Raw genomic sequence first — 21,449 nt, 5'->3', positions numbered from 1 at the left:
ACTCAATTTAAGCAAAAAGTCCTTCGCACCTCGATCAGCGAAGTGCTTGTTTTGGTCTTTTCATACTTCCTTGTTCTTTTTATCTTAGCTGGCAGACTGCAACCGCAAAGGGAACAACAGTACTTGTGCTAGGACATCCAGGGAGGATGTTTGGTATCATCTTCCCGTGTTTTCTCAGGGATAAGATTTTTAAAGTTCATCGAATGAGGTACATTTTATCTTCGTGGTGATTAAAGTTAAATTCATTGATCAAAGGGTTAAAATAAATCCTGGAAGAAGTAAAACAATAAAGCTTACTACTTTAAAAAAATGCATTTTCATGACTTTCAATAACAGCTATGCTTGTGCGAGGAATTTGTGGGGTTTTTTTGATTGCTAGTTGGAAGATTCTGCCTGTGAAATGATAGGTTTGACATGTTGACAATTTTTTTTATACTTCTCACATTTTTGCTTGATTAGCTGAGGGACAGACAGCCTTCATTAGTTTCTTGTTGGATTGGATTCAAGTCTGCTGAAGTGTACTTCATGTTGTGAGTAGATGGGGACAAAAAAATCTACGTGCAATAGCATTTTCTTTTGCAGAAGGTGTCCTCGGATTCTAGAGAGCAACACAAAGCCACCGTGGTGCAGTTCTGGTCATTAGTTGATGAAGATTTGCCAGGCTGGGTTGGCTGCCCTGGGGCTCTGACACGGAGCAGCAGCTGGCAGCAGCGTGTCCCCCCCACCCCATAAAGATCCTGCTGCAGAAAACGCTGAAGCAGGTGCTTGGAAAACCAGCAAGAGGAGGGAGAGAAAAATAGACAGTCGAAGATGTGATACGTAGAGATGAAAGACACAAAATACATGATTTTTTTTTTTTTATTGGCGTTTATAGACAGAAACGTCATGAGCTGGAGGAACGAGGGAAGCGAATCCAGCTGGCAGGAGCTGTGGAGAAGGTTTTTTTGTCATGCTGGTGGGAGTGGGGTGGGTCAGGGTTTGTGGATGGAGCAAAGAGAGTGGCCTAAGGTGAACATGGGTTTTGCACTCGCTGTCCCCACCTGGGAGCCATTGCCACAGAGCGTGCAAGTGAAGGCGGGTGCTGAGTCCTTGTCCCACCGTCAGGCTGAGCCCCATCCAGCCCAGAGCTGCGGTGCTGCTGCGGTGCAGGGCTGTGTCAGCACGGGTGAGCCCTGCTGAAGGAGGTGGGGGATGCCAGCAGTCTTGTGTGTGCTGTGTCAGCCGGGCTGAGCGGGGGGCTCCCTGGCTGAGGCACGGTCCAGCTTCTGCAGCCACAGCTCTGCTGATGGCATTGCAAGCTGGACCAGGATGAGCTCCTCAGGCCTGTGGGTGGGATGTACAGCCCCGTAGTGGGGGGAAGCCCACTGCCATTAACAGCAGAATGTCTTCATTACTGCCTCAGGGCGTTGCTTGTTAACTAACCACCTGAGAACTTACCCTGGGTGTAACCAGGTGGGCAGTGCAGCCTCGCAGCCCTCCTTATGTTGGGAATGGCTTGTCAGAGAACCTGGATATGGGGGAGCAGTGTGCTGTCCTGACAGCCCTGGGGGATCAGTGCAATAACCCCCTTGGTGCTAAGCTTCAGGCAAAAGTCTGTACCTGTACCCAAGTGCTTTTTTCATTTGGATCATGCATCGAGCGCTTAGAGGGACTGAGTCCAAAGCGGTGGCACAGGGGAGCTGCTGGCCAATGCATCATCAGAGCCAGCAACTAAGCAGGACTTACTCCTTGTAGAAAATGTCAGTGCAGGTATTACCAAATTTTTTAGTCTTGGTAGTTCTGGGAGGCTTTTTCTTGCAGAGTAATTAACGTGTTTCTGAAGCGCGGTAGCTGCTCCTGGAGTAGTTCTTGAGTCCGGTCCCCATAGGAACACTCTGCACTCCTTAAATATCCCCTTAAACAAGTGTGGCTTTGCTTAATTACCATGAATGAAGTTGGCAGGCCTTGCTGTAGCTGGGCTCGGATTCGCACATTTTGCTGTTAAGATTAATTTTGAAACACATGTTCAGGACCCCAAGTTTTATTGACATATGATTCATTTCTCTTTTGGCAGATTTGAGTGGGCAGGAATAAATGTTTTAGACCAGCAGTAATGAGAGCTTGGAGATCATTCCACAAAAGAAAAAAAAATAATTGCCTGGTCGTGGTGGGAAAATAGCATAAAAATTCCTTCTCCTCTCAAATTAAGCTGTTTTTATAGTGGAGGGACTATGTGTTAGACTTGCTTTTTAAACTTTGTACTATGAGTGTACTAGTATGAGCTTTTTGTGTTCAAAATGGCATGTGCTTTACCAATGGGATGGCTTGGCTGTAGCAGCTCTCCGTAACTTTTGCTTACCACGCCTTGGCTGGGAAGGAAGAGGGAGACAGGAATCCAGAATTTGGGGAGCGACTCATTTTGGAGCATTCCTCTTGGGTGCTACGTTGAATTCTGCCGTGCAGCCGGGTGGTTGTGGCACACCGCTTGGAAGCCTCCAGTTGTGCCTGTACCATGTTTGGGCTCAGCATCCTTGTTCCTTGGCTTACCCGCTGCAGCCCTGAGAAGGAGCCGTCCTTGAGGAGCGTGGGTGATGCCTTGCAGTCGGTAGCACGCTGTAGTAGTGAAGATAACACCAGCACCCATCTCTTGCATGGGCTTAAAGCGCCGGACAGACAGAGGCTGGGTTCGGAGGGTTGGCACAGCGCTGGGCTCAAGGCTGTGTGTGTCGGTGGGGAACGAGGGTCCACGTTCATGACAGTCATGGGAAATTAAATATGAACATGAATGTTGTCAGATGGGTTTTTTTTTCCATTTTTTTTTTTTTTCAGCTGTACCAAAGCTTAGTGGTTGCTTCATTAAAGGAGTGATGCAGAATCACTGATGATGAATGTGGATCGGTTACGTGGAGCTATGCTCGCTCATTAGCAAGGTGTTAAAATCAACCTGGCGGTTTCCCTGTGCCTGGTGGGTGGGATGTCCTGGGCAAAGCCTGGCTGGAGGCGGGATGCCACCACTCCGCAGGTCAGTGGGGTTGAGGGAACTGTGATGGGACGCCATGATGGATGCTGGTCCGTCATGATGACATTTTTAGCTCTTCACCTGTGGTTTGTTGTTGTGTTTTGGCTTATGACATTCTACCATCTTTCATTCGCTCTGTGTCTGTATTTTTCCCCCAGGTCCATTTCAGTGAGTTTTCCCCCCCTTTTCCTTTTCCAGTCTTCAAAGCTTCAGCACTGAGACATTTTTCTTCTTGATCATTTTCTGTTCTTTATCCTTATCTGTCTCTTGTGCTTCCAGCTGTCATCTCGGTCACCTCATCTCTTCCCCTCTGTGCTGTTCAGCCCTTCTCCTTTCCGCAGAGGACTGGGGTGCTGTGGAGGGTGTTCTGCTGAGGAGGAGCCCGCAGGAGGGGTTAGTGGGGGTCGTGGGCAGGACCTCTTCATAGGAAATCTTCCCAAAGCTTTTTTGCACAGGAGAGGCTTTGTCATGGCTGTCCAGACTGATACAAAGCCAGTTAGACTTTAGAAGGGATTTTGTGACTCTTTTCATCATACATCTAGTTGGCATCTATTACGTAGGTGACACTGTTCTTAGCCATTGGTAGGTATATATTTTTTTTCAGGTTCTGGTCCTTCATAGCCCAGCCTTCCTGAAATGATTGCTGCATGTCACAGGATGCTGTAGAAAGCCTGTTAGAGCAAACTGTTCTAAACCATCAGTTTTCTAATGTGCTTGGAGGTACCATCACAGATAACCTTGAAGAGGAAAATCAATCTGAAACTTCATTAGGAGCGTTGCATAGATGTCTGTGCTGATGTAATGTGCTCTGGTTCCCATCGGGAACTGGGGAGGGTTTCAGCTGCAGATCTGTGCTGGTGTTGTAGCAACGCACAGCCTGCGGTCTGGAGGGCTGTGAGGAAAGAACTGCCCTGATCCAACAAAGATGTGCAAGTGGCATTAATTGAAAATTTCTCTTCCCTTGAGGTAGCCTCTTTGTGTTTCAGAGATGACAGAAAAGAAAAAAAACACCTTCTTACGTGTGTCTGGTTCAACCCAAACAGTAACTGCAGAAGGTTCTGGATCACAGGCGAGCCCAGGGCTGCAACTCCAAATGACTGGCTGTGTAATACAGCTGTGGAGAGGAACAGCCACGAGTGAAATGTTAATCAGAGCTTCAGGAGAGTCTCGGACATCCCAGGTTTGGTGTCACTCCAGCACCTCATCAAACAGGAAATTGCTTTTGCAGGGTCACCTGGGATCTCGGCACAAATCAGTGCATCATCAGCATAATAATGGCAACTAGAATGATGCCTTTGCACTGCGGTGCCTGAGGGGTACCTCTGCACACTGCATTCTGTGAACAAAATATTGAAGGTGAAACCAACAGCCTGTTAGTTTCCTGATGAAAAGACCTGGGAGAAGTAAAATTCAGCCTCTTCCTTTCCCTACAGTGAACAACGTGCTGGTGGCACCTCTTGTACTTGTACCCCTCTGCTTGGCTTGGCCCCCGTGCGAGCCTCGGGTTTGGGGACGTTCCAGTGTGTGACAAAACAAAAGCTGTGCTTCTGTGTTCCAGCAGGACGTGTCTTAATGCTGTTGCTGACAAACCTGGACTGTAGACAAGGCGGTGGGTCTGGGGGTTGGTGGTTGTGGCAACACAGTGTTTCCAAGGTGTGGGTGAGCTTGGTAGGTCCGTGGGATGGAGGAGCACCCTGGTAGCTCCTGTGGCCCCACAAGCCACCTGAGACCTCTGTGGCTGCTTGTCTCTCCTGAGCTGAGTCTCTCCTCTGACCCATAACAAGAAAGGTCCTGTTTCTCCATCTCATAGTGGACCCCGCTGTGGTCCCCAGTTGTCTCCCTTTTGCCTGCTGAGCCAGCGAGTCCGTTGAGCTGCCGCTCTGTCTGCATCCCCATTGCCATCTCTGACACAAGCTGTGCCACCCGCGTGTCCTGTTAGCCAGACTGTCACATCAGCAAAGGTACGCCGTGGTGTGGGCTTGTCGGGCAAAGCGCAGCCAGCTGAAACCTAGGGAGGTGTGCCTTGTACCTCGGGAGTTTCGGAGCAGCCCATTAGTTCCTTGCTTGCTTGCTAATGATGACAGGTGACCAAAGAACAGGAGAAAGCTAGTGAGCGTGGTGGAGGCAGCGCTGGCCCAATGTGCCAGCCAGGAACACGTGATGGCTGCTGGCCACTGATTTGTTTTCTCAAGTGCTTGATGCCCCCTTGGGCACGTGGCAGGATTTGAAGTGTATTTCGTAGATCCTTGTGGCTAAGCTAGAAATAATGCATTTAGAAGATCAGAGGCCGTTGGCTGCTTAAGTGCCTTGGAGAGGCTGAGTCACTGGTACGGTGAGGTGAGCTATCCGGGGACCTGGGTTTCCGTCTGAAAACACCTCCTGTGACTGGTGCAGGCACTGCTGATGCTCTGCCTCCAGCGGGGCGGCTGCGATCCTGCTGGCTCTGAGCGCACCCCTCCTGCACCCCTCCACATGCCACTCTGCACCGAGTGGTGTGTGTCTTTCCCCAGAGCAATTCACAGCAATCTGGGCACGCTCAAAAGGCACTAAGGGGCAGTAGGTGCTGGTGGGATTTGGGAAATGAGGCCTGACTGGGAACTTAATGAAGCTGGTGGTAGTCTGTCTTCTGACTTGGGCGGATCATGCTTTATTATGTAGCATTTTATATCTCACCTTACTCAAATTTAAGTGGAGATAGTCAAACAGATTTCGCTAGAGGTGCACATATCCCTGTTAGATTAGGTCCCCCAGGAAATCAGGGATTTAGCTTTACCTGTACCTGTTGAAGGCTCGAAGGTTGGGCAGCTGTGTGATGGGTCCGTTACCGTGGCTCCTTCAGTAACCCTTGCAGGGATGATGGGACACGGTGCTGGGGAGGGTTCAGGTGGGGGTAGATGCCTGTTTCTTCTGCTTGTGCCTCAGCAGGTGCTACATACCCGGTCTGATACTGGCAGCATGCAATGTGGGGCGATTTTTTTTAAATGGAGCATAAACGTAAATGTGCTGGAAGGATGGAGACCTACCTCCCCCTGCCGAGCTTCACCACTCCTCCCTGACCCAGGGTTCCCTGACTCTGTTCCTGTAGGTCTTGGATAAGGTCAGCGGGTTCCACCAATGGACAGATCCAGAAGTAATTACCCCAAATCTTAATGTGGGTTTTCAGCACTCTTAAGCTTGAGGTGACTTATAAACTCCTACATCCCTGCCCAGTGCCGTCCTGCCTCCTGGCTGTGCCAGAAGTTTGGTATTCGCAGCTGGAGCTGTTTGATTGTCTTTTCCCAGCAGGTAATAACATCACTAATTAGTTTCCTAATTTGTGCTGTCCAAATGTACCTGAATTTCTAGGAATTAAAGCCTGCATGGAACCTGACGCAGCAGCGAGGGCAAGTGGCAGTAGGACTGGATACGTTAAAAATGTCATCAAGTTACAAAAATGAGCTGGAGTCCAGGGGTACCTCGGGTGAATCCTGTTATGGGTGGCAGTGTGGGTGCTGTGATACTGTCCTGGTAAGAGGTTTTGAAGTCACTGACTGTTGTTGATGATAAATGTGTCTTCAGGCTGTTCCAGCCACAGACTCAAGAGGAGCAGTTTTGGGGAAAATCAAACCAAAGATGTGGTTTAAATTCGATGATGTTTAAATCACCTTGGGTGTGAGACTGTTTCAGATCCTTATGTTGTGCAACCGTCAGGCACAGCGATGTGTGTAGGTACGGCTTGACCTCACAGAAGTTGTGAGCATCATGTGCATAGTGGTTTGTACGGGGGAATGGCTTTCTGATGGAAGGAACTTAAAATACCATATACTGAACAGAGCTGTGATATGGGAGTTGGCAGAGGTTGACAGAAGAGGGATGCCTTCTCGGTGAAGCAAAAATACTGTAGCAATGGAAGAAATGATGGTGAACGTGTGTGTGCTGTGCAGTCGTATATTGCCATGTAATGTGACCCAAGAGATGCTGTGACAAAAGGAGTTTGGGGTAAGAAATCAGACACTTTTTCTCATGGGGGAGAGGGGCAGAAGGTGGGCCAGCCTGGCGTGGATGCTGGCAGGCTGGCTCTGGAGCTGGCTCCTGGAGCAGCGGAGCACACAGAGGAAGGCACGTGGGTTTGCCTTAGGGTCTGTAATGTAGATTCATGCTTTTCACCCGGCGGCTGAGTCAGGATGATGCTCCTGTACTTGCAGCATTCACCCTGCTCCCTGCACGATGCTTCTCTTGTCCTTTGCTCATTAAATGTGCAGGGTTAGACACAGAGGGGTTGCTTTGCCAGCTCCTGAAACGCAGAGACCTTCAATGTGAAACCGGGCAGCCTGTTGCCATATTTTCTGTGGAAAGCCAAAACAAAGGATATGGAATTAAACTGAATTGTATTATGTAGGATGGGAGGTGCAGGATTTGCTCAGCCTGCCACCTGCTCTTGTATGCCACGCACCCACTGCCTTCGCTGGGAGCAGTCAACTGGAAGAGGAGAGAGGACAAAGTGCCTGGGGGAAAACTTTTAATGCCATTTCCTGGTGTCACCTGTAGTGCTTGGCTCCTTCGGCGAGGAGCCGGGTGGCCTGCTGTCAGCGGGAGCCATCCTGTGATGCTGGGCGGCCGGGTGAGAAGTTCTGGGCTGCTGCTGGCAGAGGGACGGGGCTTTTCCCCCGTGGCCTCCTCGGGTTTGGGCTGAGCCCTCTGCTCCGTCTGTGCTGGGTGGAGATGGTGCTTTTCCATTTGAGCTCTGTAGCCATGAGCTGGGTGGGTTTCCCGGCAGCCCCAGCCGCAGTTCCCCCAGTGCCGTGGAGAGCTTTGCCAGGGATGGGTCCCTCGTGCACTGACCCACTGGCTGATGGACCTGGCTCTTTGGGTTGGTGTATGCTGTGATTCTCTCCCGGAGCTTTTTTCTTCATTGGCTACCTTTAGCCTCTGATTTCTGTAATATTTGAGGCATCAGTAAAGATATTTAAGCCTTTTTTTATGATTGCCATACCACTGCAGCTGCTCTTTCATTTGGGAATGGGCTGTGACCATCTGATCTAGGCTGGGTTTTGAACTTTGTGGCTGGCTGTGATGGAGAACTAGCCCTGTGCTCCTGCATGGACCTGGGATGAGGCGGATGGATCGGTGCCCTGCCCGGGCTGTCTGATGTGTTTCCAGCGAGTTATTCCATCGTGCATATTTTGCATCTGAGGATAACAGCATCTCAAAGCCAGGTCATGCTAGGGGGGAGAGGTTATTTTAAGCTGTCGTGTCTGAGGGGCGGTGATGTCAGTTCTCCAGCTCTGTTTTTTTTAATTACTAGTTTTAAGCATCATTAAGTAAAAGGAAAAGCAATAACGGCTGAGCAGCTGTATTGGTGTGAAGCTGTGGCTGTGGTACAGCCTGATGGGCAGCAAAGGCATGGCGAAGCAGTGACGGGCTCCCTGGGTACCACAGGCTGGATGCAGAGGGGATGTCTGCTCTGAATTGCCTTCATGAGCCAGGGGTGCATTAACCGTCTCATGCCTGAACTCTCCACGTGGCTGGTGTGGTCCTTGGGGGCTAGGAAGGAAAGAGGATGCCTTCTCCCATGGGTTCGTGTTTTGTACTTTAATAAGGATGTGCAGGTGGTAAGATCAGAACCACCTGGAACCATTCAAAATGGAGCAGGTAGAAACTATTGACTTCGTATTAATTCTTCCTTATAGGTCCTCTTTGCATGACTGCTGAAAAGCTGGTGAAGGATCAGCGATTAAAGAACGGCCTTCACTGGGGATAATATTCTTTCTTGTTTCTGCTCAGCATGAAGGTACCACCAGATGGTTCTTGGTTGCAGTTTAGAGCGTGACTAAAATTTATTTTTCAGGCACTTAGACAAATGGGATTTATTTAATTTCTCTTCCTGCTCTTCCCTTCCCCTCTGAGCTCTGTTCTGAATTTCCATGTTCCTTTTTACTGCAGAATGAAGTGGAGCTGGGAGAGCTGCTGTTGTCGCTAAACTACCTACCCAGCGCGGGAAGGCTGAACGTGGACATCATTAGAGCAAAACAGCTTCTTCAGACAGACATGAGCCAAGGTTCAGGTAAAGGGCAGTGCGTTTCCCACATTAGTCGTGCACAGATTGTGTGTGCTTTTAAACCAGATCCATGGTGAGGCTGCAGTTTGTGAGGGACCCCAGGAGGATCTGGATGCTCAGTTCCTATCAATACAAGGCTCCGGATATTAACTTTATATATATAGCCAACAATAATGGAAGTATTTGGAACACTTACCCTGAGATAAAATTGAGGATGTCAATTTCTTTGCCATATTTAAAATAAAAATCTCTGAACCAGGGCGAGGTGAGGAGCCAGAAGCTCTAAATTACCCCCGTGTTGCGTTCTGTAAAGCAGCCCGTTTGTGGCTGCGCTGTGTTTTGCAGATGCTGCCTGAGTGGTAACGTTGCAGTGGTTCCATTTATGATATCTAGCTGCTCTGTGGGTTGTGGTAAGGTTTTTCCAGTATCCATGCGCTGCTCCCTGCCATTTCTGAGCGTGCCGGCCGGTAATTGCTTCACGTGTATGTCCTCAGGTGTTCCACGTGGTGTTCCCATGTTCCCTGCCCCAGCCACTGCTGCTGCCAGAATATTGGCATTTTCCAAAAAGAACAATGCGCTTGACCTCTATCAAGGCTGTCGTTAATTGTGGTTTTGGCAAGGAGTGTTTTTAATCCAGCTGCCTGACTTTTGTCTCTGCTGTGCATCGATGGGAGCAGCACGGTGGTGCAAGGCACAGTGGTTCCCCAGTGCTGTTTCCCGGCCCAGTCCCTCCCTGCGGCGCTCAGCCTTCCTGGGGTGGGATGCTGGCTCATGGCGCCGGTAACGCATAGCCTGTGTTTTGTGGGTTTTCACAGATCCCTTTGTGAAAATTCAGCTTGTTCATGGCCTGAAATTAACAAAAACCAAGAAGACCTCCTGCATGCGGGGGACGATCGATCCCTTCTACAACGAGTCCTTCAGCTTCAAGGTGCCACAGGAGGAGCTGGAGAACGCCAGCCTGGTGTTCACAGGTAAACGCGGTGGTGGTACCAGCTAAGCACAGTCATGGTTGCCGCTGAGGTGAACAAAGCGGCAGCTGTGGGTGGGTGTGCGGATGAGCCTGTGTGGGACGGTGTCCCCGTGGCCACCCTGCAAGGGGTGACAATGGCTTGAGTCTCCAGGGAAGCTTAATTAGCGCTCTGTCCTGTGCAGAAGCTGTTCCTGGCATTCCTGATGACCGGAGTGGGCTGGGAGTGCACCTCGTTGGTCCTGTGCTTAATTGGTGCCATTGGGAACGCTTTTGTGCGGAGGAGGGGGCGGCATTAACCGCCTCTCAGCGGCACCGGCTGCGGCATGGAGTCAGACATTAGAAGGGTGAGAGGGAAGGACTGAGTGAGCCCAGACACTGGCAAAGATAATTGCTGGTACTCGACATCATTTAGTGGTGAGATGCTGCTGCTGTCGGTGTCTGCTGCTGGCATCACCTGCTCTGTGAGCGGGTTGGTTTGTGCCTTTGTGCAGGGCTGGGGCTCGGTGCCAAGCGCCGCGTGGCACGGCTGGGGATCACGGCACTGGCCGCGCAGGCTGTGGCCAGGAGGAGTCCCAGAGCTGACCTTGCTCGAGACCTTTGTCACTGCTGGGGAAATCTGGCTGGGATAGGAATTCTTAAATGATTTCTGAATCTGCTGCTTCTGTTCTCTGGGGAGAACAGCCTGGAGCTCGGCGGTTAGGCGTGCTCCTCGGAGCAGGAGCAGTGGAGCACGGGACGAGTCCCTGGCTGGGGACCCACTGTGGCCGGTGCCTTCTGTGCCTTTCCACAGCGGGGGGGTCTCAAGCAGGGCGGCAGGGACCCCGGGAGGTGGTGGGTTTCCCTGCTGTGGCATGGCTTGGTCCACCCTCCCTGCACTGTGGACTGGGGCACCAGAGGGAGCGGGGTCGGACATCCTCGCCCCAGAGCGGTGCAGGGGCTGGCGGCGGGCCCCACGCTCCTCTGCCGTGCTGGGCTCCTGCACTTCACACACAGTTTTTGGCAACTTTCCACCCGTGACTTGCCATCTTCCAATGAAGTGAAAGGAATCTGCAACTGAAAGAACATATTGTGAATTATTTTTTTAAAAAATTTCTTACATGGCAGATACAGGTGTCAAAGCTGGTACAAGGAGCCTAATTCCAACCCGTTAGTTTGTTTCCAAACACGTTATAACAAAAGCGATGCTGATCAGCAATTTAAATTTTGCCCTTCATGCTCAGAAATTTCCTCAGCGAAAACTCTATAATTAATCACTGCTTTGCATGCACGTCATCCTGACTGTACTTTGCATGTGCAATGATGAATTTGTTCTTGGAAAGTTCCATCAGGTGATCTTGTGACAGGCGTGAAATACTCTCCTCTTTGTTTTCCCCTTTTTTGTAATAGAAGAAGGAAAGACAAACTGCGGCAGCTCTGTCGGCCAGAAGGGTGAGGGTGATGCGCCGCTCCTCACTGTGGCTGATGAGGCTAGCATTAATGAGTGGATGCCTGATTATTTTTTTTCCTGTGCAAATGGATGTATTCTCAAAGAAGTCGATGGGAAGTTAGCTGATTTATAATCCTGTGTAATGCTGTTGGATGTCAGTGGCATGCCTGTTGAGTGGTGCTTCACTTTCTAAGTGACGTGTTGTTTGCTTTGAACATTGCAATAAATAACCCCAGGTCAGAAATGTCGGCAGCAGCTCCAGAGCTGGGGAGAAGCGTGCAGAGCTTTTCAGAGGAGCAGCGGGGCCAGGGTCTTGTGGCTGCCCTGGGACTGGAGGGTGACGTGCGGCTCCGGCGCAGCGCTGCTGCGGGCATCGCTGGGCTTGCTGCGTTTGCTGGGGTCAGGACTCTGTTTGAGATGTGGTTGTTGGATATATTGTATAGTCAATATACAGCTGGAGCTGGAGTTGTTCGTCATGTCATGTGTACAGTCTGCTGCGGCTTTGGTGCCTGCGCTGCCTCCTCTTAGAGGAGCCAAGAGCCTGTCTTGTTGTGAGGACCTGTGAAGCTGGGCTCCTATGTGGAGATCTGCGGTGCCACAGCGGTGAGGTGGTTCAGGGGACATGGTGGTGGTGAAGATGCTGAGCCACATTCAGTGTTCACCTGAGTGATGGAGGTGCCCTGGATGTTGGTGGAAGCGTGTCCCCAGCAGGGAGTGTGGCACCAGGTTCTTCTTGTGTGTGTCTGTGAGGTTTTAATGCAATGAGGATCAGCGTGCAGCTTGGCTGAAGTTCTGGGACAGGGATGCTGGTATTCTCCATCTAGCTGCCACCTTGGCACGTTAGGGTACTGCACAGCTTAAAAGCTTGTAAACAGCTTTGGGATCTTCTGTTAAAAGACAATAAAGAGCAAATGGTTGCCAGCATGGAGAAGCCATACCTCACGTGAGGATCTTTTTATTAGTTTGTATCTCTGCAAAGCAGGAGCACAAGTCACATTTTTTTTCTCTAGTTTTTTGTTTTGTTTTGTTTTGACTTGCTTTTTTATTTTTTGCTGCAGTGGTGGTTCTTTCTGTTGTATGTTTTATGGGAGTTGATTTTTATTTCTTATTTTTTTTTCAATCCACAGCTCTAGTCCATTAGGCCAGTTAATTAAATTTGCTGTTGAGTCAAAGTCCAATAGAAAAGGAAAATAATGCCATTTGAAGGGTGGGTGGTGATGCTTTCCATGGAGGGAATGCTGCAAAAGCAGTCAGGGGGGCCAAAAGTGAGTATATCTTCAATAATTGAAAGGAACCTTTTTTGTGGCTTTGTATTTTGGACCCAGTCTGCAGCTGTCTTTACGCTGGCTGGGCTTCACTGGGAAGCGGTGGAGCTGTGCCAGTCCCTATAGCTGAGGCTCCTGACTCTCTCTCTGTGGCTGGTACCACACTGTGAAGTAAGGCACTATTTAGGCAAAGTAAGATTTATTTCCCCTCCCTCCTCCCGTGGGTTTTTCTCCTGTGCATCTTGAATCAAACTCTCTGGGTTTAGCGCGCCGTAGGAAGAATTGATGCGGTGTTTTGCTGTGCCTCTGGCAAGGACTGCGTGTGCACGCGCTGCGGACGGATGGCTTTCTGCAGAGCGCTGTTCTGCTCCCTGCTTTCCCGGGGGTGCTCTGGAGAGCTGGGCTTGGACCGAACGCAGGGTTGGAGTGCAGCTGGACTAGGAGGTGGGCAGTGGGTGCTTCCAGGATGGGGTGCACAGGGTGAGCTCTGCCTTAGCCAAGATCTGGGGGGGTTGGGCTGGTTCTTAGATCTTTCCTCTTCCTTAGGCATACCAGGATTCAATGCTATATTACTGGCATTTCCCTTCACGTTGGTGCACGACACCTTGTACAAGCTGTCTTGCTGCTTTCCCTCGTTCCAAGCTCAGATGCTTACTGGAGCTGTCACTAACTCACATGGCCTAGTTTAGTGGCTAAAATGAGGTGGGGTGAGCTCAAGCAGAGCTGTCCTCTCCAGGAGGAGACTTCCTGGGTCAGGATCGCTGCTTCAAGTATCGTCTGTTCACAGCTTCTCACCAAAAGAGGCTGGAACCAGGAAAGTGGCTGATCCTTGTAACAAGTCTCATGTCCCGACAGAAAAAAGAGGATGAGTGAGCCAACAGCTAGTGGAGATGATGTTTGATTCTCATTTACCCTATCAAACATGTTGTCTAGGTCGTGAGCATCTGTAAACATACTGTAACAGAAGTGCATGGGTTTGGCTGGTTCTTTTTCACGCTTTCTGGTTTTTGGCAACCTGATGTGCATCCCCCATTTGCCGTCTTGGGCTTGAGCACAAGCAAGTCCTGGGTTCACCTCCTGCAGAGAGATGGGTTGGGCTTTAAAAGACAGTATGTTCTCCTATCCATGTGTACCTGTGAACAAAGGCATTAATTATTCGTTGTCCCATGGTAAGAGGAAGGTGGAGTTTGGCCGGCCAGCAGGGCTGTCAGCCGCTGCCCAAGGTCATCTCCAAGCAGAAAGGGTATCTGAGGTGTGACTGCAGCCTCTGTGCTCGGAGGGCTAGGTGCTGGCACCTAGGGACACCGTGCTCTCCCTGCTGCTGGATTTGGGACAGGCTGTCCTCTAAATCCCTGCCTAACCTTCAGAAAGCCTGGGCTGTGCAGCAGGAGGTGAGACGACACCTGAAATCCGAGCACTGTGGTGTTTTGTTAATGATTATAATGTTGTTAATAACGATCGTTGGTAATGCTGTTTGCCTTGCAGTAAAGCCCAGATGGCCCAATAAAAACCACCAGCGCTGCAGGGCAAACCGCATCTTGGTGACTCGTTAACATCTTTTGATCACTTACTGTAAAAAAAATAAAACGTTCAGCACTCAGTTAGGGAATATATATCTCCCCGAGGTCCTGCGGTGGTTGTGGGTGTCTTTCTCCATCTAAATATGCTCTTGTACTTGTTTACATGACAGAATCTTTAGGGCTTGTGAAGCAAGCAGGGTCCCCAAAGAGGGAAAAATCTTCTTTGTGCCGTCTGTGCAAGGGCAGAGGGAAAGCCTGCTGTGCTGGCTGCTCTGGCTGAGGGCGAAGCTGCAGCTGGGACAAATGTCAGGGCTGATGGTGTCTCTGATGGAGAGCGGCGATGGGACTCATGTGAAAGGTGGCCATGGCTCCCACAGGACAGGACACTGTGCCCAGGGGAGGGAAGCAGGCTGGAGCAAGGTTTGCTTGTTGATGGAGGGATCAGCCTCGCTATGTGCATGACAGCTGGTGAGATCTTCATCACAAGCACTGGCTGAAGATGCAGCTCAGAGGCATTCTCCTCTGAGCCATTTGCAGGATTTTAAATGATTCTCTTCGCTTTTCAGTGTGGTTTAAAAACGGACCACGGCTGTATTAATAATCTATAAAGTCTTTTTTATTTTATTTCTTATGTTAAGTATTTGAGTTCCCAAGGGAGCGTTGTTGCACAGTGAGGGGTTGCACACCCGTACCACGTGGTTTCCACGGCTCTGGCAGAGGCGCTGACAGCACCATCAGGCATCTCGTGCACCCACTGCTGTAACAACGCCTGTCTGCAGCCCCCCAGATCACTTCGGTGCTTTATCCCAGGACTCTTATTAACTTCCAGTTAATAGGCAGTACTTGATTAAAATAACAGATTGCCGTTCAGTAGCAATATACCTGGTTCCTTTGTTGGCTCATTTTCCCTTTTCCTTGGCCTCTGGGAAAATTTAAGGACTGTTTAATGAAGTTTGAATTTTTAAAGGGGAAAAAAGTCATTGTTGGTGGATGTTGCTAATTGATGCGGTTCTGAGTAGTTCAGTTTGCTTTCACTGAAACTTTATTTTTGAAGAAATACTACATGTTTGAGTATATTCATTTCTTCTGTGGTGTTGCAGCTTGAGAGGAGAGGAATTGGGTCTTCCTTGAAATTCTGAGGAATTGGGTCTTCCTTGAAATCTGGACTTCTTGTTGGAGGTGGATGTTTTGGGATGTTTCTGTATCTAGAATAAATGGTTGCTAGTGGCATGGGCAGCCCCTGGTGAGCACAGCTCTGGCCTGCTCCTCGCCCCAGGGATGCTGGAGATGCTCTGGCACAGACCAGTTTGGGTTTGCATGTTGTCTAATGAACACTTTTTAGATGTTTTGATAGAAACTGTTTTGGGGTGCTCTGGATTCAGATGACAGAGTTTCTGGGGCAGTCATTGGTGGTGGGGATGTTGGGGAGGAGAGCAGCCCTGACCTGGAAGAAGAGGGTGTATGGGGATGGACCAAAGCTGAAGGTGGCCATCCACTCCAGAATCCCGCTTTCCCAGCGAGTCCGGGTCAGGCAGTGGGGGAGGTGCTGTGCTAAAGGCTTACAGCTCAGACCCACTGACCCATCGCAGCTGGGAACAAAACTCACTGGGATTCATTCTGAGGGAGTCCTAAAGCTGAGCCTCCAGGCAGCTCGAGACCTGGTTGAGAAGGTTGAAGCTCCTCAGATCTTAAAACTGTTTGCTTTTGCCCCCTCAGCTCTGGTGGTCAGACTGGTGTAGACGTTGGAGATCAGGTGATTCTTCAGGTGTTTGCCTGCACTGCATGGGATTTATAAAAGTTCTCTGTGAATGGGATGTAGGGCCAGTGAGGCTTTTCAGTGGTATTTTTTCAATTACCAGGCTGATTTCCAAATGCCCTAATTAACTGAGCAGGTTGAAGTCTGATAATGGTTTTGGCCTCAGGCTTCTCCAGAAATACACCTGAATTTTGATTTGCCTGCCTGTGCGAAAGCATGACCTTCAAATGCCAGCATCATCTTTGGGTGCCTGTTTTGCAGGGATGGAAACCGCCATGTGTTTGGGGTCGTTACACATCCACATCCTGACTTGCTGTTTCAGATGCTTGTCTCTTCTTTCTCCTGTCCCTTTTAATTTCCCACAAAAAAAGTATTCAGGCACTTTTTCTTTTGCACACGTATGTGGGGGAAAAAGATATCTCTTCTAATATATGAGGCAAATGAAACTATAGTTTTTTTCCCATGCTGGAATGCAGAAGGAAGAAGTGGTTTCTGTTTTGAAAAATTATCAAGACTGTAATGTCTCTTAGACGGATAGATAATTAGGCAACTTGCTGCTAGAAAATTGTTTCTTGTTGTCTATTAGATGTGTGCTTCTGAAGTATTGGACTGTCTGTATATTCCACATGTCTGGAGCTCAGAAGCAGAATCTAATCTGTGTTTAAACCTGTGTAATCCTGTCTTGGCTGAAGTGGAGAAAAAGTAAAAAATATTGATGTCAGCACTGGATTTTCTGGGGATTTATACCTGTTTAATTTAAATCAGAGTTTGGCCTTTGTGTCTGGTGTTATCAAATACTTCATGTATTTATGCACCGGACACCATATGGTCGGTGCTGGGGTTGGGGGGAGTGGAGTGCTCCTGGTTGGCACCTCCCATGCTCCCGGCTGCTTTGCTTGAGGTCCTGTGGCCACACGAGGTGACCAGCGAGTGCTGTGAGGACAGCTCCTGCTCTTGGGGTGCACGGGGAGGTGTGCTGGCAGCGGGAGACCCTGGCCTCCTGGAGACCACCTGCCTGGCAGAGCCTCCCTGCAGCGGGTACGATGCATGGGCTTCAGACCCCCTCTCAAGAAGGGAAGGTCCCCCTTGCTCTCCATCCTCCATCTGAGGCTTCCCGGTCTCTGTGCTGGTGCTGCTTGTCACCATGGAGCAGGTGCCAGCAGGGCAGGCAGCAAGGGTCGGCTGGAGGTGCTGAGTGAGGTCCTGCCACGATCCTGGCTTGGAGTCCCTCAGGGAAGATGCTCCAGGGATGGATTTTGGCTTTTTGCAGCAGACTCGCTGCTTTAATGAGGAGTGAGATGCTATTAATCCTGGTGAGAGCAACAAGATGCTGATGCTTCCTGAACCAGTCTGTTCCTTGCTTAGAGGGCAAAATTAGATTCTTCAAGTGGACTGGCTCAGTTATTAACTGTACCTCGCTGCAGACATGACAGAAGCTGCTTGTTGTGGAGCTCTCTGGTATTCTTAGGGAATCTTTTTCTCCTAAAGAAAGGAGCAAACCCTCCTCTCTCCAGGCTGATCATCAGCACTTGCTCATGGTGCCAAGCCCATTAATTTAAGCAGCATGATGACTCTCTTGACCTTGGTGTTTGATGTGGTTTGGCTCACGCCGTGGTGAAAAAAGTTGTTCAGATGTCTCACAAGGCCGTCATCTTTCTGTGTATCAAACGAGAAAAAATCTTGGTGGCAAGAGAGTGGTGTCTGGGGATGAAACGCCTGTGCCTGGCCTTGTGATGGTTGAAGGGGATGCATGAACCATCCTTGCCTTTGTTACTGGTGCTGTACGGCACCGGTGTTGGAGCCTGTTCGTGTGAGGGGCATGAGTACATGTGAAACCATTCCTGTGCTTTGTTGGATCTGGGGCTCATAGTGCAGAGAATTAAGATGCAATTAAAAAAAAAAAAAAAAAAAAAAAAGGAATTGGAGGTGGAAGAAGCCAAAACCCAGCTGTAGATACTCCTGTTCAATATCCTCCAGGCTGTTGCAGTAGATGCATCCAGTCCATTATTTCAGTTTCTCCTGATGAGATAACTTCATGGGCTGTCATTCCTGAGTATCCTTGAGATCTCTGCAAGACCTGCTTGTGCATTTGTGTCTCCCCTGCTCCCCCCTGCAGGACTTCTCTATGTGAGGCCAGACCCCGATTAGCCAAACACCCGGCTTGGGGCGCACTGTTGGGTGCATCCACAGGGTCCCCCACCAGGCTGCCCCAGCCAGAGCACAGGGGCTGCCCTCGCAAGAAGGCGAGGAAGAAAACGGTTCTCCAAAGGGAATTTCCTTGCTGTGGGAGTGTTCTCCCACCTAGAGCAGCAGTTGGATGCTGGAGCTGCAGCGGGTCTGTCCATGGCCAGGATTCAGCCATGCGCTCAAGCGGTCCGATTCCCTCTGGAGCTGGGCAGGCGCAGACGCTGCAGGGAGCAGCCTCACAGAGGAGATGCTGGAAAGTGCATTTTATGTGTGCATCAGAGCCTGATGGAGATTAAATTGATAAATGTGAAACCACTGCATCTTCTCCTGTGCTTTTCTTTCTTCTCTACTAAATATTATGGGCCGCGCTCAAGGAGCAAGGGCAGAATTGGGTCCGTACCTGTGACCTTCGCAGTCTGCGTCATTAGTCCTGCTGCTGCCCATTCCTAGCAGCACCCTCTTTGTGCTAAACAGCTCTTTAATATTGATGTCAAGCAATTCTGAAGTAGTTTTCAGACCTGCTTAACCTGACAGCTCAGACCCACTAGCCGACAGCAGAGCTCAGCACCCAGCACGGAAAAGACTGGGCGCTGGCTTCTGCCTGCAAAGGATGGGGGACAGGCACCATCCTTTAGGTGCACGCATGTGAAATAGGGCTCTGTCTGAGACCAAGCCCTGAGGCTAAAGTGGGGAAGTGCAGGGGGTGTTGATGGGTCAGTGCTAACAGGATTGTGGTCCTGAGACCTGTGTCCTCAGGAGGACTCTGCTGCTCAACTGCCTGTGTGCAGCCTCCGGTACGTCTTGGCTTGTTTTTCCCTTTCCCCCTAGGATGCATATGGGCACAGCGTGGCCGCTGGAGCAGGACACTGGTGGGTGAAGGTGTCTGGGTGTGGGGTTTGCAGCTCAGCGTGCCACCAGCAAGTGTGGCTGCAGGGGTGCAGGCATGTGCGGGGCTGCAGGGGTGGCTGTGCCTGTGCTGCAAAGCCCTTGCAGTAAGAATATTTACAGTGTAGGTATTTATTCAGTTCCTAGTCTGGTGGGCCAAGGGTATCCGATGAAACTTTTATAGGCTGTGGCAACAGCAATTGCAGGTATGTAATAGTGGGGAGGATTTTTTTTAACGACTTCCATGCCTGATGATTCACCCAGGCACCCAATATTCTCCTCTAGACCAGCTATAAAAACTAAGCGGGATTTTAGCCCTCTAGTATTTGGATTGAGTAGCTCTATCCTGTAGTGGAAAGGAAAAGGGCAAGGACCTCTAATTCCCTCGGGGTTTCTGTGCTCCATGATCAGACTGGCTCTGTGATCGTGCCGGCTGGCCTGTGCTGCTGCAACAGCGTGTGTCAGAGGGATGAGCGAGAGCCACACGAGGGGTGCTCTGCTCTTTAAGGCATTTAAAATGTGCAGGATGCAACCAAATCGCACTTAAAAAGAAAACAACTTTGGGAGCAATTTCTTAGAGTGTGGTTGATGCTGTGCTGTAAATAAGCTACTGGCAATCTGATAGAAACTGGGTAAAGATGTTCTGCTTGATGTCTGCCCTGAGTAAGAAGGCAGACAAAAAACAGAGGCACGTTCCTGCTCATTTTCCTTCTTTCTGAGTGAAATGGTTTTAATTGCATTGCAGGTGGCTGATGTAGCCAACTGAAGGAGAGTTAAAATACTAGTGCAGGAGCTCTAACCTGCTCCGGTGTGCCCAGATTTCTCTGCCTGACCCTCTGGAGAGGCAGCAGGAGAGGTGCTGTGTGGCTGCTCTCAGTGGTGCAGCACCGTAGTAACTGCTGAGTAACTGTTGGGCACGTCTGGCTGGCAGAGAGCTTTCAGGAGTTGCAGATGCTTTGTGGCTGCAGCTGAGCAAGGTGCTTCTGCGTGAAGCTTGTCCCCCATCATATAAATGGTACTGATAGCCTTGAAGTTAGCTTAAGGAAATTTTCTGAATTAGTGCTCCTGCCTGGTCATTTCAAGGCTGCTGGTATGTTCAATTGAAGGATGAATTAGTATCTGAAATACCAACTTAAATTTTACTGTTGCACATAACTCATAAACCACAAGTACTTTGCAGCGGTGCTCTTCACAGGTGCGCATTTTGCAGGTCCCAGAGGTTCTTGTCCCAGAGGGGAAGGTCAGGGGTGTTTTGGCTGGATCTGGTGCCAGGGCTGATGCCACCCAGGCAACTCATGGGTCAGAGGCAAGTGCCAGATTACACAGCAACATGTGAAACTGCCAGCTGGCCAAGGGCAATTCCACGTGGCTGAGGTTGGTGGGAGACAAGGGAGAGCTCGGGCTGGAGTTGCACCTGGAGCGAGATGTTGGAGCTCCAAGTCCCAGTGCATCCATGGCAGCCCCTGCTGCTGCTGGGGTGCAGCTCTGGGCTGTGCAATGCATGGCAGCCAGGCTGGGGGGGTGACCCAGCCCCTCCCTGTGCCCCACAGGGGACATGGGCCCCTACCCAGAAGGAAAATTTTGTGTAGCATCCCGGCCCCCATCAGTCTGATATGGATCATTTAGGAGCACTGCATCAATAAGTATATAACATGAAAATGTTTTATTTACATCACATTACTTGTCCTCAAGAATGCAACCTTTTTAATGGACATAAGTGGATCCATTTTTCTTTTATATTTCAGCATTTCTGTTATAAAGAGATTATTATTTTTTTTAAAAGAAGCCTTTCTGTTTCCAAATGCATCCCTCAGTAAAGAGCAGATGCAGAAGGAATTGGTTTGACCTCTGCTTCCTTAATTGCTTTTAGCTCAGTGTTGGCCTGGAAATGAATGTTGCTATTGTGTAAATTACTGCGATGGTGGAAAAAGAGCTCATGAGATCAGGTGTGTAGTTCCTGTCAGGAAAATAGGTTTCTGAAATGGAAAGCAGTGTCTACCTGCCCATAACCAGAGGCTGGGTCAGGCTGAAACCCCCAAATGATAATTACCTCATTTTCTGCTTCTGAGCAGCTCCATGGAGTTTTTTGTGGCCAAGAGCAGATTTAATCTGAAATCCACGCAGAGCTCCTTTCAGACCCTGGAAGGGGATGCTCAGACATCAGGGAATACACTGGGTTGCTTGTACCATAAAGTGGGCTCAGTATGGCACAGCACTCAGCTGCTGTGCTGTGGGCTGCGCCTGGGGGGCTGCTCTACCCCTGCCTGTTGTGGAAGGGAAGGAGCAGGAGCTTTTTTCCTCTCCTGGCTGAAGACGTGAGCTGCTGTGGAGTTGGCTCCGCTGCAGGTGAGACTGTAGCTGTGGTATGTGGGTTGCACACGTGTGGGCAAAAAGGTGAGGGGCTC

The 21,449-nt window shown here is 49.9% G+C and overlaps 1 protein-coding gene across 1 annotated transcript in view; it reads left to right on the top strand.

Moving 5' to 3' along the window:
• Nucleotides 1-21,449, top strand: part of SYT17 (synaptotagmin 17) — a 39,107-nt gene that overhangs the window by 13,164 nt on the left and 4,494 nt on the right. Inside the window, exons 6-7 of the mRNA XM_040593812.1 lie at nt 8,921-9,041; nt 9,851-10,006. Coding sequence (XP_040449746.1) covers nt 8,921-9,041; nt 9,851-10,006 — 277 coding nt within the window. The remainder of the gene's footprint in view (nt 1-8,920; nt 9,042-9,850; nt 10,007-21,449) is intronic.

This window comes from Falco naumanni, chromosome 4 (genome assembly GCF_017639655.2).
Source record: "Falco naumanni isolate bFalNau1 chromosome 4, bFalNau1.pat, whole genome shotgun sequence".
Taxonomy (NCBI): domain Eukaryota; kingdom Metazoa; phylum Chordata; class Aves; order Falconiformes; family Falconidae; genus Falco; species Falco naumanni.
This window is presented reverse-complemented; position numbering and strand designations above follow the sequence as displayed.